General features: G+C 37.8%; 1 protein-coding gene across 1 annotated transcript; it reads left to right on the plus strand.

Moving 5' to 3' along the window:
- Positions 8,688 to 10,861, plus strand: LOC104723926 (probable prefoldin subunit 3). Its single transcript, XM_010442360.2, has 6 exons — positions 8,688 to 8,978; positions 9,144 to 9,201; positions 9,292 to 9,363; positions 9,975 to 10,094; positions 10,190 to 10,291; positions 10,521 to 10,861. Exons 1-6 carry the CDS (start codon positions 8,833 to 8,835, stop codon positions 10,608 to 10,610), a joined length of 588 nt encoding a protein of 195 aa, XP_010440662.1. The 5' UTR covers positions 8,688 to 8,832; the 3' UTR covers positions 10,611 to 10,861.

An 11,636-nucleotide genomic window follows, 5' to 3' on the forward strand; every position in this document is an offset into this window, starting at 1 on the left:
AAATAATTTAGTTACTCTTGCTATTCAATCAATAGTTTATAAAATCAAATTTAAATATCTTGTTATTCAAAATATCACAATTTTTTTCAGAATGCTACTTTGAATGATTTTAGGAGATTTTTTTTTTTAGTTGAAAAATACTTCTCTCAAAATCATATCCTTTAAGATAGAATTTTGAAGGATTTCATAAAAAAATTGTCTAACCCAAAACTAGAGAGCGAGAAAAGCTCGTTATCTTTTTCTTCTCCACCGTCTCCAATGTCGAGAGGACCAGGTCGTTTAACACATAATGTGGCACAGTTTGCTGATGCTCAGTTCAAGCAACTCTCCACTCTTTATGGACAACAAATCATCGCTGGCTCCAATCAAGCTTGTGTTGTCTCCTTTCACTCTTGCCTTTGACATCGCTGGTTCGGCACCTCGTGGCTTTAGCTACGACTGCTTTGTTGTGCCTTTGTACTGTCTTCGGTCAAGAATTAATTCCGGTTCCTTTGCAACACCCACGTCCATCATAAATTGAGGCAAGGAAAGAGCAGATGTAGGAGGGTTAGGACAAAGTTTTAGCTGACTAACATGAAACACATCATGTATGGTGGTTCCACGTGGTAGAACAAGTTTGTAAGCAACATTTCCTACACGGTCGATCACACGAAAAGGTCCATAGAAGCGAGGTGAGAGCTTTTGAGGTACCTGTTTGGTTTTGAGAGAATTCTGTCTGTAGGGTGGAGTTTGAGATAGACATGATCTCCAATAGTTACTAATTTACTTTCCACATTTGTATCATGAAATTCAATTAGTATAACCTGTTCATAGTTAGTATCACATACGTTTTTTGTTGATCTCCGTCAAGGAGTTGTGTGTCACATTCAAGTTTGTTTCTCTTTGCTTCTATTTTTTTCTCACATTCATATTTGCTTATCTCTCTTTCTCAAGTTTGCCTCTCTCTCTATCACATTTGCTTCTCTTTCTCTCTCTCTCCTTACTCTGTTTTTGTTCTTGTCTAGATAGACAGTCTTTAGAGTTTATGATAGGATACAAGGAGAAGGTTCTGGTGACATGGGCTCAAAGGAGGTGGTCGTAATAAGAAGATCAGCAAGGCCACATAAGCGGAACCAAAAGTACATCGTTTGAATAAGTCTCACGACTTATCCCTTTGTTTAATTGTTCAAATAAGAGAATGAGTCTCCCTTGTTTGTAGGCAACGTTCTCCACTTTTCCCAATTCCTGCATTGTAGGAGTCGATGACTCCACTTTCTGTTTCATTTGCTTCTTGTACTTTGGCTATTTAAATCAATGAAAAACAACAAAAATAGGTAGTCTAAACTACCAATCAAACAGCTGAGTTCTTATTATCTTCTCTTGCTTTCAAGAGTGACTGAAATTAGCTTAAGGGCTATCATTTTGGTATCAGAGCACCTATCCTTCACGACCCCTATATTTTTTTTCATCGCTTTTCCACCCATCAACATTGCTAGAACAACATGAAATTCACAACGATTGGTCGTGACTCTAGAGTCAATGGCCAATAGCAAGGAACAAATCAAGAGTCTGGAAACCAACCTGGGTTTAGTCCGTGAGGAAATACGTGATCTAAGCACCATCATGGAGGAGAAATTTAAAACCATGGGCGACACTTTCCAGCACTAGATGGAGGAATCCCTCAATCGAATGACGGATACAATGCAGACAATGGTCACCAAACCGTGATGGTGGATCTAGAGACTGCCCCCGCAGTACAGATCCATCATTATATGTGCCGGTGCTACGAGGAGAGTACACACTAGCCCCAAATCGGGTATCAAACTGGATTTTCCTAGGTTTAACGGAGGGGATCCAACGGAGTGGATGAGCAAGGCTAAGCAGTATTTTGCCTACCACGAGATGCCGCTCAATGAACGGGTGGTTTTTGCCTCCTACCACCTCACCGAGGAAGCTAACCTTTGGTGGCAAGCCAAGGCAAAGGCAATTGGTCTGCCGGTACATCAGATTTCCTGGAAACGGTTCGAGAGGGAGTTATGGACCCGATTTGGACCCATCGACGGAGAGGACTTTGACGAAGCGCTGTGTCATATCCAACAAAAGGGGTCCTTGCTTGAATTCCAACGGGAGTTTGAGCGACTTCAGAACAAAGTGGAAGGCTAGACCGAGAGAGCACTAGTCGGAGCTTTCATGGGCAGTTCGCACAAATCAATTTCTAGTGGTATACAACTCTTCAAGCCGCGATCGTTACTAGAAATCAGTGATATGGCGAGATGGCGTGACGACCAGTTACAGCAGGAAAAGCGGTGGTCGGGACCACGACCATATCAACCAAAACCACCACAATCACCTAGCCAGCTAGAAGGGCCACCTCTGAACACTGAGAAACAAGTCGCTGCACCAAAACGTCTTGAGTTGGGATGAATTAAAAAAAAAAACGGACTTTGTGGCTCAGTTTCAGCTGCGACGAACGTTACTCTCCCGGCCACAGGTGTAAACAGCCACAACTGTTCATCATAGAAGCAGCAGAGGATAATAATTTGGAGAGCAAGGAGGGTACCGATGGTTCGCCACAACCTGAAATCACCCTTCACGCGTTGAACGGTTGGGACGCTTCCACGACGACCCGTCTCCGTGCCAAAATCAAGAACCAGAACTTGCTTGCCCTTGTGGATAGCGGATCCACGCATAATTTTATCAGTGAGAAAGCTGCGTAAGGAATTAAGCTGAAGGAGACAGCGACGACCCCATTCACAGTTAGCGTGGCGAATGGTTCGCCATTGCAATGTCGCCGTCGGTATGACGATGTCTCAATTCAGTTGGGCAACGCCTCTTTCACGGTCACATTGTATGCCCTTCCTTTGGTGGGCTTAGATTTTGTAATGGGGGTCCAATGGCTAGAGAGTCTTGGGCCTATGTATGTGATTGGAAAGCCCAAACCCTTCAATTCCATTGGCAAGGCAAACACATTCTGCTTAAAGGGCTCTATCCACCAGTGATCCAACAAACTACTCACCACAATGTTGAGAAGGCGCGTCGTCAGGGACAAACCTTATTTGCGATATGTGCGACGGAGCCAACGACGGAGCTGAAGCCGTTGAGCGATGATATTCGTGTGTTGGTAACTGAATTTGAAGATATCTTCCAACGACCACAGGCCTTGCCTCCACCTCGAGCCATCGAACATCGAATCAACCTTAAGGAAGGTACTAATCCCATCAATGTTCGTCCTTATCGTTACACTTATTTTCAAAAGGACGAGATTGAGAAGCAGGTTTCGGACATGCTCCAATCTGGCATCATCCGCCCAAGCTCAAGTCCCTTTTCATCGCTTGTCCTCCTTGATGTGAGCACAGGATCGAAAACGCATCCAGGACGCTCGAGCCAGACCTAGACACCTCTCGGACACTCATATCACCCGCGGGACAACTTGGAGCAAGCATGCCTAGGATCATTCCCGGTACAACCACTCGGACCAAGAACTCATCCAGGACTTCAAGACACAAGATCAACCACTTCGTCCAAGCATTCGTCCAAGAAGACCAAGAGATCGACTCGGCCAAGGCAACCATCGACGAGATGGTCTTCGTCCTTACCCAAGGATGAGGGCGCCAAAGACGTCAGGATCATGACTCGTACTCTTTTTCCTTACTTCGGGGTTTTCCCATGAGGTTTACCGGAGAAGGTTTTAACGAGGCGACGAGTGCTGACGCACAACACCGCGTTTAACCCAAGGATGCATGCAACACCGCGTTTAACATCAATGATGTGCATTCGCACTCAGCCTAAGGACGCAGCCTTTCTTTCTGTCTTTTTTCCTTTAGGCTTTGCGTTTTGAACATTTCTAGATTCTTCCCATGTGAACGTTGGAATAGTGTGACGTGTGTGGACCTTTTTAAACCACGTAGAGGGCGACGTGTTCACCGTCTGTGGAGACGCGTCAAGGGCAACGTGTGCGGACCAAAGCGAGTTCGCATGTCCCTAGTTCCCTTTAAACCCTTACACTATTTAAGCTCCCAAAGCCGCTAGCTTAGGTCCTTTAGACTTAAATATAGAATTAATTTCACAAAGAGAGAATCTTTGTTTCTTGTCTCTCCCTTCTCCTTTCTCGCAAATTAGTCTGGAACTAAGCTTGAAGGAATCCCTAGGAGATTCACGAACAGTGATCTCCTAGTCCGACCGTATCACGAGCCGAGCCATCTCTCGTGAGTCGTCGCATCGATCCACCGTTCCGTCCGCTGCATCCGTACTTCCGTCCGTACGTAGCTTCCCTTCCATCCATCTTGTTGAGAATCGATCGGGTCGAGTTTCTTACCGAGACATTCTCCTATCCGTCCATCCGTTGCGTTCGACCGTCCATCCGAATTACCGTCCGATCATCCGTACGCGACGTCCTATCCATCCGTCCATCATTTCTGGAGATCGCCGAGTCGAGTTTCTTATCGCTCGATCCCCTCTGTCCCATCAAGCCTTGAAGGGAACCGACCAGTTCGGAGACTATACGTCGTTCCGCAACCAGAGATCCGCGTCCGACTGTCCGCAACGACCGTGCGATCATCCGCAGCGATCATCCATCCGCAGCAATTGTCCGTCCGTCCGTAGCAACCGTCCATCCGTATGTCTCCGCAAACGACTGCGACCCGCGCTCACATCATTGGTATCAGAGCTAAAAGTTCTTACAAGGTTGTATCTATTCTTACTTTTCTGTTTTGCATCTTCATAAAAACCCAAAAAAATTGCATCTTTTATCATCCTTTGGATTCATTGTGCTCTAGGTTGTTAGTTTCTATCTTGTTCTCTTGTTGTGTTCTTGTTTGTTCTTGTTTGTGTTCTTGAGTGTTCTTAGTTTGTTTGTGCTAGATCTGTTTTAGGTTGTGTTGCTTTTCGTTTTGTTGTTATAGGGTGTTAGATCAGCTTTTGCTTTTGCCTTGTTGCTCTATTGCGTTTTCAAACCTTTTGCTTGGTAAATTTTTGGGGTAAAAGTCACTTGGTTTCTACCACTTGTTTTTTGCTCTTTAAATCTTAGCCAAAAGCGTTTTGAATTTCAAAAGTGGTCAAAACCACGTTTTTGAAATATTGTGTGGTCTAGGTTTAGTTTCCTTTTGTATGATAGAGGATTAGCCACCTCTAAAGTTCTTTTGGTTAAGGCCACCACATGTGGACGTGGACAGCCATCTTTAAACCTTGTAGTCTATGGGTGAGTTGTCATCTTGGCCTTTAGTGACTACTCTAACCAATCATTGGTTACTTTTTGTTTTTGGCTTTATGTGTTAAAATTGTTTGTCTTGTTCTCTTTTATTAGCGTTAGGATTATATTTAGTTTCCTTTGATCATTTACTTAGTCCTCTCTTCTTTTCTTGATTGCAAGGTACCATTACCGCGTCACCAACCGTAATATAGACAAATTAACTTTTCTTATAAACCTTCTATTTTCAGACCCGCGTAACTATTTCCTTAGCCACCCGTCGTAGAACCGTAAGGGCTCTAATACCAAAGTGAAACAACATACTCATTTTTATGTATAATAATAATAATAATATAATTAATATTTAATTACAGACCAAACAATAACCCAACAACAAACCAACATATCCAACTTCAAATAACATAAACCATCCATTAACATACATAACGGAAACATATAAACCAAAATAACAAATTTAGCACATCAATTCTAAAGTTCCAAATATAGCACCATATTTCCAATTAATTTTTTTAAAATTAAACTCTAAATTCTAAATACAAAACCCTACCCCTTCAAAACTAAATCCTAAATGTAAAATATAGAATCCAAACCTAATTTTTTTAAAATGTGTCAAATAATGTTATTTTGGAAGTTTATGGAGTGTGTACTATAATTGTCCATAAAATTTGTTTTAAAGCTATTATAGGATACTAGGTTAGTACCCACGCTACGCTGCGGGTTTGTTTATATAAATTTTTTTTTATAATTTCTTTTGTTTTGTACTTTTAAATATCATAATTCATAGGGTAATCGTTGTAAACATGTTTTTATAGTTTTGTTTTCTAGAAAAAACTCGCATCTATGCCACATAATCTAGCTTTCAAATCTCATGAGTCTTATGCACCAATGTTCTAGCTTCTTCTAAATCCAAATCTGTAAAACTTCTCAACTGTTTTAGCCTAATCATCAAAAGACTTCAATTTTATCTTAAACACAGTCTTCTCCACAGCTGACTCACTCGAACTACTACCACTATATCCCTGATTCAATCCCGCCATGATCCCACCAGCACCAGGTTTCATAACAACAACGGTTCAGAGTTTTCTGATGGCGACAAGGAAAAAGACTAGAATTTCTACACAGAAAAAGACTGGAATATTAAGGTTCAATTTGGCAGCCAAATCTGAAACATAGCATCAAGTATGAGAGACTCGTAGCCTTCACTTGCTTCAAGCATGGTTGGAGACTATTGTTCTTTTCTTTGGATGACATCCGATTAGGGTTTCGATGTCCTCTTTCTTTCCTCTGGTGTTGAGTGTGCGTTGCTCGTCACCTTCCTCAGTTGCCATACACAGGTTAATTTGAGTTCTTTTACTGTTTTTCTTGGATACCATAATAATTGGGCTGGACCCATAAAAGAAAGCAGAAGGAATGATGTGGAATGGAGAAGAATTATTATTGGACAAAATCTTGAGCTGTATTAATCCTTATAATTTAATTGGCTAACTGTTTTAACTGATGTGTTAACTCCTCCTTCAATTAAAAAGTTGAGGTGTCAACAATAGAGAGAAACACATTCAGTTTTTATTGTATTGTTTTCTCATTTTTAATGATGTTGTTCCTTTTTATAAGAATGTTACATATTATAAGGTAAAACCACATGAAAATTTTATAAGCTATCTCATATTTTATCTCTCTTTTGTTTTGTCATAATGTAACTACGAGGCCAATTGTTTTTAAAAAAATCCATGTGTATAACTTAGAACATATTAGGTATTGTGCATATATATATTCTTCTTTTAGTTTCTTGAGATTATGATATTTGCCTTCTAATTTTCAAGATATCATAAGGAACTTGAGAAAAGATAATGAGCTTATATGATTCTTTATTAATTTAGGATAATGTTAGTATAGGTTTATTTAAAATTAGTCAAGATTTATGCGAAAATGGTTTTATTGTGTCATTTTTTGAAAAATACTCCTTTTAGCTATCCACTTTCAAAAATATCCCTCATCAAATCAGAAAAGTTTATAAAGTTTTATAAGATTTAGAAGGTACTTCTTGATGATTGGAGACTCTCGATCCAAGTTTTTCTTAAGTATAAAAAAGTTTTTATAAGGTTTTACAAGGTATTTTAAAAGGCTTTACCAGGCTTTTTATAAAGTATTTATACGATATTTATAGGATATTTATAAGATTTTTTACATGTCTAAAGATAGTTTGTGTATGTTCTTATAAGGTTACACACTTATTTGAGTTGATCTCAATTTTTAGAAGCACTTTGGAGAAGATTTTTTAAAAGAGGCATTTAAAAAAAAGGGAATGGTATGGGAATTAGGCATTTTTTAAATTTCTCTTTATTATTTGGACATGTAGTAATTTTACTGCATAGAGACTAAAATATATGGATTAAATATATTTAAGATAATATTAGTTTTTCAAATATGAGACGATTTTAGTTTTCAATTTATTTACTTTGATAATTATGTTTTATTAATTTTTTCATTATGTTAATACTAAGTATGATATGAAAATACAATGCACATACTATTTTGATATGAAAATTATAACCTTACTCATTAGGGTTGAGGGCATAGGATTAATTGTCAATTTAATTTTAAAGTAATATACAATTAAATTATATTGTAAGATGAAGTGTTTAACTCTAAATCCAATTTTAAAAGTACAAAATATTTAGAATACTACTTCAAATATGACATATATTTTTTAAACTCATGAATTTTACGGAGACCTAATCTAGAAAACAAATTGGCGACGACGATATAATTCTGATAAATTATTTGTTTCGTATTTATTACATTATGTTTTTCGTTAAACAAACAAATAAAACTAAGACACACAAAAAATAACTTTGTATAGTCATCTCCGTAGTTATTTTCTACTCCTTCCGCCGTTCTCGAACCTGGAGGGAAGTTTTTCCGTCCATCATTACACAACCATTTTTTCGATTGGTTTTTACCTTTAATGACATTTTCTGATTTTTCTTATATATATATATATATATATTATATTTGTGATGTAAGCAAATAAAGTAATCTGACGTAAAAAGAACATGTCATTAGACAAGATAATATATTATTTGTACAATACAGGTGCATATCCAATGCTGTTTTTAAAATTATATGTAGTAATTAGTAAATGATCCAATATAAATACAAATTTTCGATATTTTGAATGAGCATTACTAGGTTCAGTGACAAGACTCAAAATATCTTTATAAAAAGATAATACTCAAAATATAAAACCAGTGATGCAAAACTTAAAATAGTTGTCTGCTTACGCATATGCGATCAAATTGATTAGACGAGCACGGAGCACCTATAGAACATTGACATCCCATATAATTTACATCCTTATTAATTCGAATTCAGATTAATCAATAAATAAATGTTAAAAGAGAAAATAGTGGGCTGGTTCATAATGAGTTAGGCCTTAAACCCACTGAAAAAACAGCGTCGTTTGACAGTTATTGATACGGCGTCGTGTTGCTGACCACTCCTTGGTTCGTCGCTGGTTTCACTCTCTCTCTCTCTCTCGTCTCGTCCCAAGAGTCGAAAAGTACAATCGAGAACGCAAGTGTCGAAGCTTTAAAAACCCTAAATCCCCAAATCGGAAACTGAGATTGAGATTCCGATTCGATTCGCAGATGTCGTCTTCTTCACCAAGTGGAAGCGGTGGCGATTTGACAGAGAGAAGAGGGATTCCTGCCGCCAAATTCATCCAAGATGTGGAGACTTATCTCTCTCAGTCTGGCCTCGATCCTAACTCTGCTCTCGCCTTTCATCAAGAAAGGTTTCCCCTTTTCATATTCTCTCTCACTCTCGATTCTCATTTTCACTCTTTAAGTCTATACATTTATCTGGGCATGTTGTTCTTTCGTAGCTCATATCCAAAAAACTCCTGATCTAGTTTTTACTTCAACGCTCATATTAGTGATTTTGTTTTCTTTGATTTTAGGCTTCAGCAATATAAAGTTGTTGAGATGAAGCTTCTTGCTCAGCAAAGGGATCTTCAGGTCCACTTCTCCTTTTATTTGTTGTCTCTAGCTTTTGAGGTGGATCCTTAATGTGTGATAATGTCTTACAGTAGTGATAGAATCTTGCAGGCTAAAATCCCAGATATTGAAAAGTGTTTAGAGGTTGTTGCCACTTTGGAAGCTAGGAAGGGTACTGGTGAGGTTCGTCGTTTTTTCATTTCTAGTCTTTCTTCACTGGCTTTTTTGCATATATGCTACGTTTTAGTTGTGATGTTGTGATCAGTGTCTTGCTGCTATTTTTGAGATGGATGGTGACCAAATATAAGTGTACTAACATTGTTATTTGAAATTGGATATTCTATAAGGTTGAAATTTGTTGTGCTTTGATTTCTTACCAATGTTAGAATGCCAACTTTGTATCCATGTGAAGATTTGTTTCTTTTCTTGTGTGAGTTAGGCTTACTTTAAAACATTTCCTTAGAACCTCATAAGCCTTATTGCATTTGAAAGTCTGTTTTTTGAAGATCAAGGTTGATTGGTTACAAAGAATATGTCTATTATCTCCAATCAGCTTTATTCTTCCTATTGGCCCTTAAATTATTGTCTTATAGTCGTGTTTGATGGTGACAGCAGAACATGTTGTGTCGAGGAACATAGTTCTAGCTTTGCTGGAAGTATCACTGACACAGATTGTAATGGGCACAATTTTTTCATCTTTTTTAGATTGAAGTTGCTTTTGATGTACAAACTTACTGTTGATTCTTGTGTTCTTCATCAATGTTTACTCACATGGAATTCTTCTTACAATGTAGGCGCTTTTAGCCGATTTTGAGGTCTCTGAAGGAATATATTCACGGGCCTGCATTGAAGACACAGACTCAGTGTGTTTGTGGTTGGGAGCTAATGTCATGCTAGAATATTCCTGTGAAGAGGTCCATTACCCTGAAAACATATTCTCTTCGAGTTTTAAGTCTTCTAGCACCTGGGACCATAGAATAAGTTCTTTTAATCTTTGTTCTTCCAATAGGCTACTGCTCTTCTGAAAAACAATCTGGAAAATGCTAAAGCCAGCCTGGAGGTTCTTGTAGCTGATTTACAGTTCTTGAGGGATCAAGTCACAGTTACTCAGGTACACAGATCCTTGTAAATTTATCTCATTTCAGCTGAGTCAGCGCCTAATTTCGTGAGAAATAAGTAGGGGCCTGCTTTTTAGTTTACATAACTCTAAATTTGCAGGCAACCCAAATTTGCAATTTAGGCAACCCGCAACCCGTAAAATCTTATCAATGTAGATGCTTTCAAAGATTGTGTAAATAGTAGTTTTATCTTTCTTGACTATGAGACTTTGTAATGGACAGGTAACTATTGCACGTGTTTATAACTGGGATGTTCATCAAAGGAGGGTTAAACAAGTTACCCCTACTGCTATTGCTGCTGCAGACTCATGAACCACAGAGCCAAATTGTAATCGTGTGGGATTAAACGAGGTGATATGATTATTGGAATACCTTTTGCCCCAACCGGTTGTTTGTAAACTCTTAAGCTTTGCTATCTTGATGAAATTTTGTTGCTGCGACAAACCTATGAATAGAACATTAGCATTGTTATCGTTTGTCTTCCGTGTTTCGCTACATATCTGTCGAGTTTTGAGAACAGCTTTTGTCTTCCGCGATTGAAGTACTTACTACTTGTTTAAGGATGTGACAGATATATCAAAGTATATGTAGAATCTGGTGGTCTTGATAGATATGTTTCTAGAAGTAAAAGAATGAGGAATACCAAAAAGTCAAGTTGTGTCGTTTTCTCAAAATTGTGTCAAGTTTTTAGGTTCAATATTGGTGCCGGCTTATGCTTTTGTTAGCAAAAAGTGGAAATGAGAAACAAAATCGTGTTCAAATCGAACCTTTTTATTTATTTGTTATTATTTTTTCTCATTAGTGCATATGCATTTGAAGGAATAAGATTCATTTTCTGAATAATAACATCTTTCCTGTCACTGATATGACGTTTTATAGTAAATAGTTTGGGACATTATATAATAAATAGCAAATATAATTCCTATTTTAATGATTTGGTCATCCATTTAGGTTGTGATTTTTATTAATGTTCTGTAAAAAAACCTGACTTATCAAGTTAAGAGTATTTTATGAACATTTTGAGTTTTTTCGTCGTTTCCATATTAAGAATATTACGAGAAACAAACAAACGTAATAAATAAAGAAAATGTAAATGGAGAAAAGTTTTTGTTGATGGTTAGGGCATGAGTTGACCCTTTGAAAATTGACCTCTATCTCAATTATTGACTTTCATTTCTTCTTTTCTCTTTTCACAATTTAATCTAATTTCTTTGTTTTCTACTCCATACATATACTTCATCTTGGCCTCATTTAAACTACACTCTTTAATTATGCCGATAATTTCTATTACACTAGAGTCTATATATTATATATTGTACATTATAAATCCCAAAAGCA

This window comes from Camelina sativa, chromosome 2 (assembly GCF_000633955.1).
Source record: "Camelina sativa cultivar DH55 chromosome 2, Cs, whole genome shotgun sequence".
NCBI lineage: Eukaryota > Viridiplantae > Streptophyta > Magnoliopsida > Brassicales > Brassicaceae > Camelina > Camelina sativa.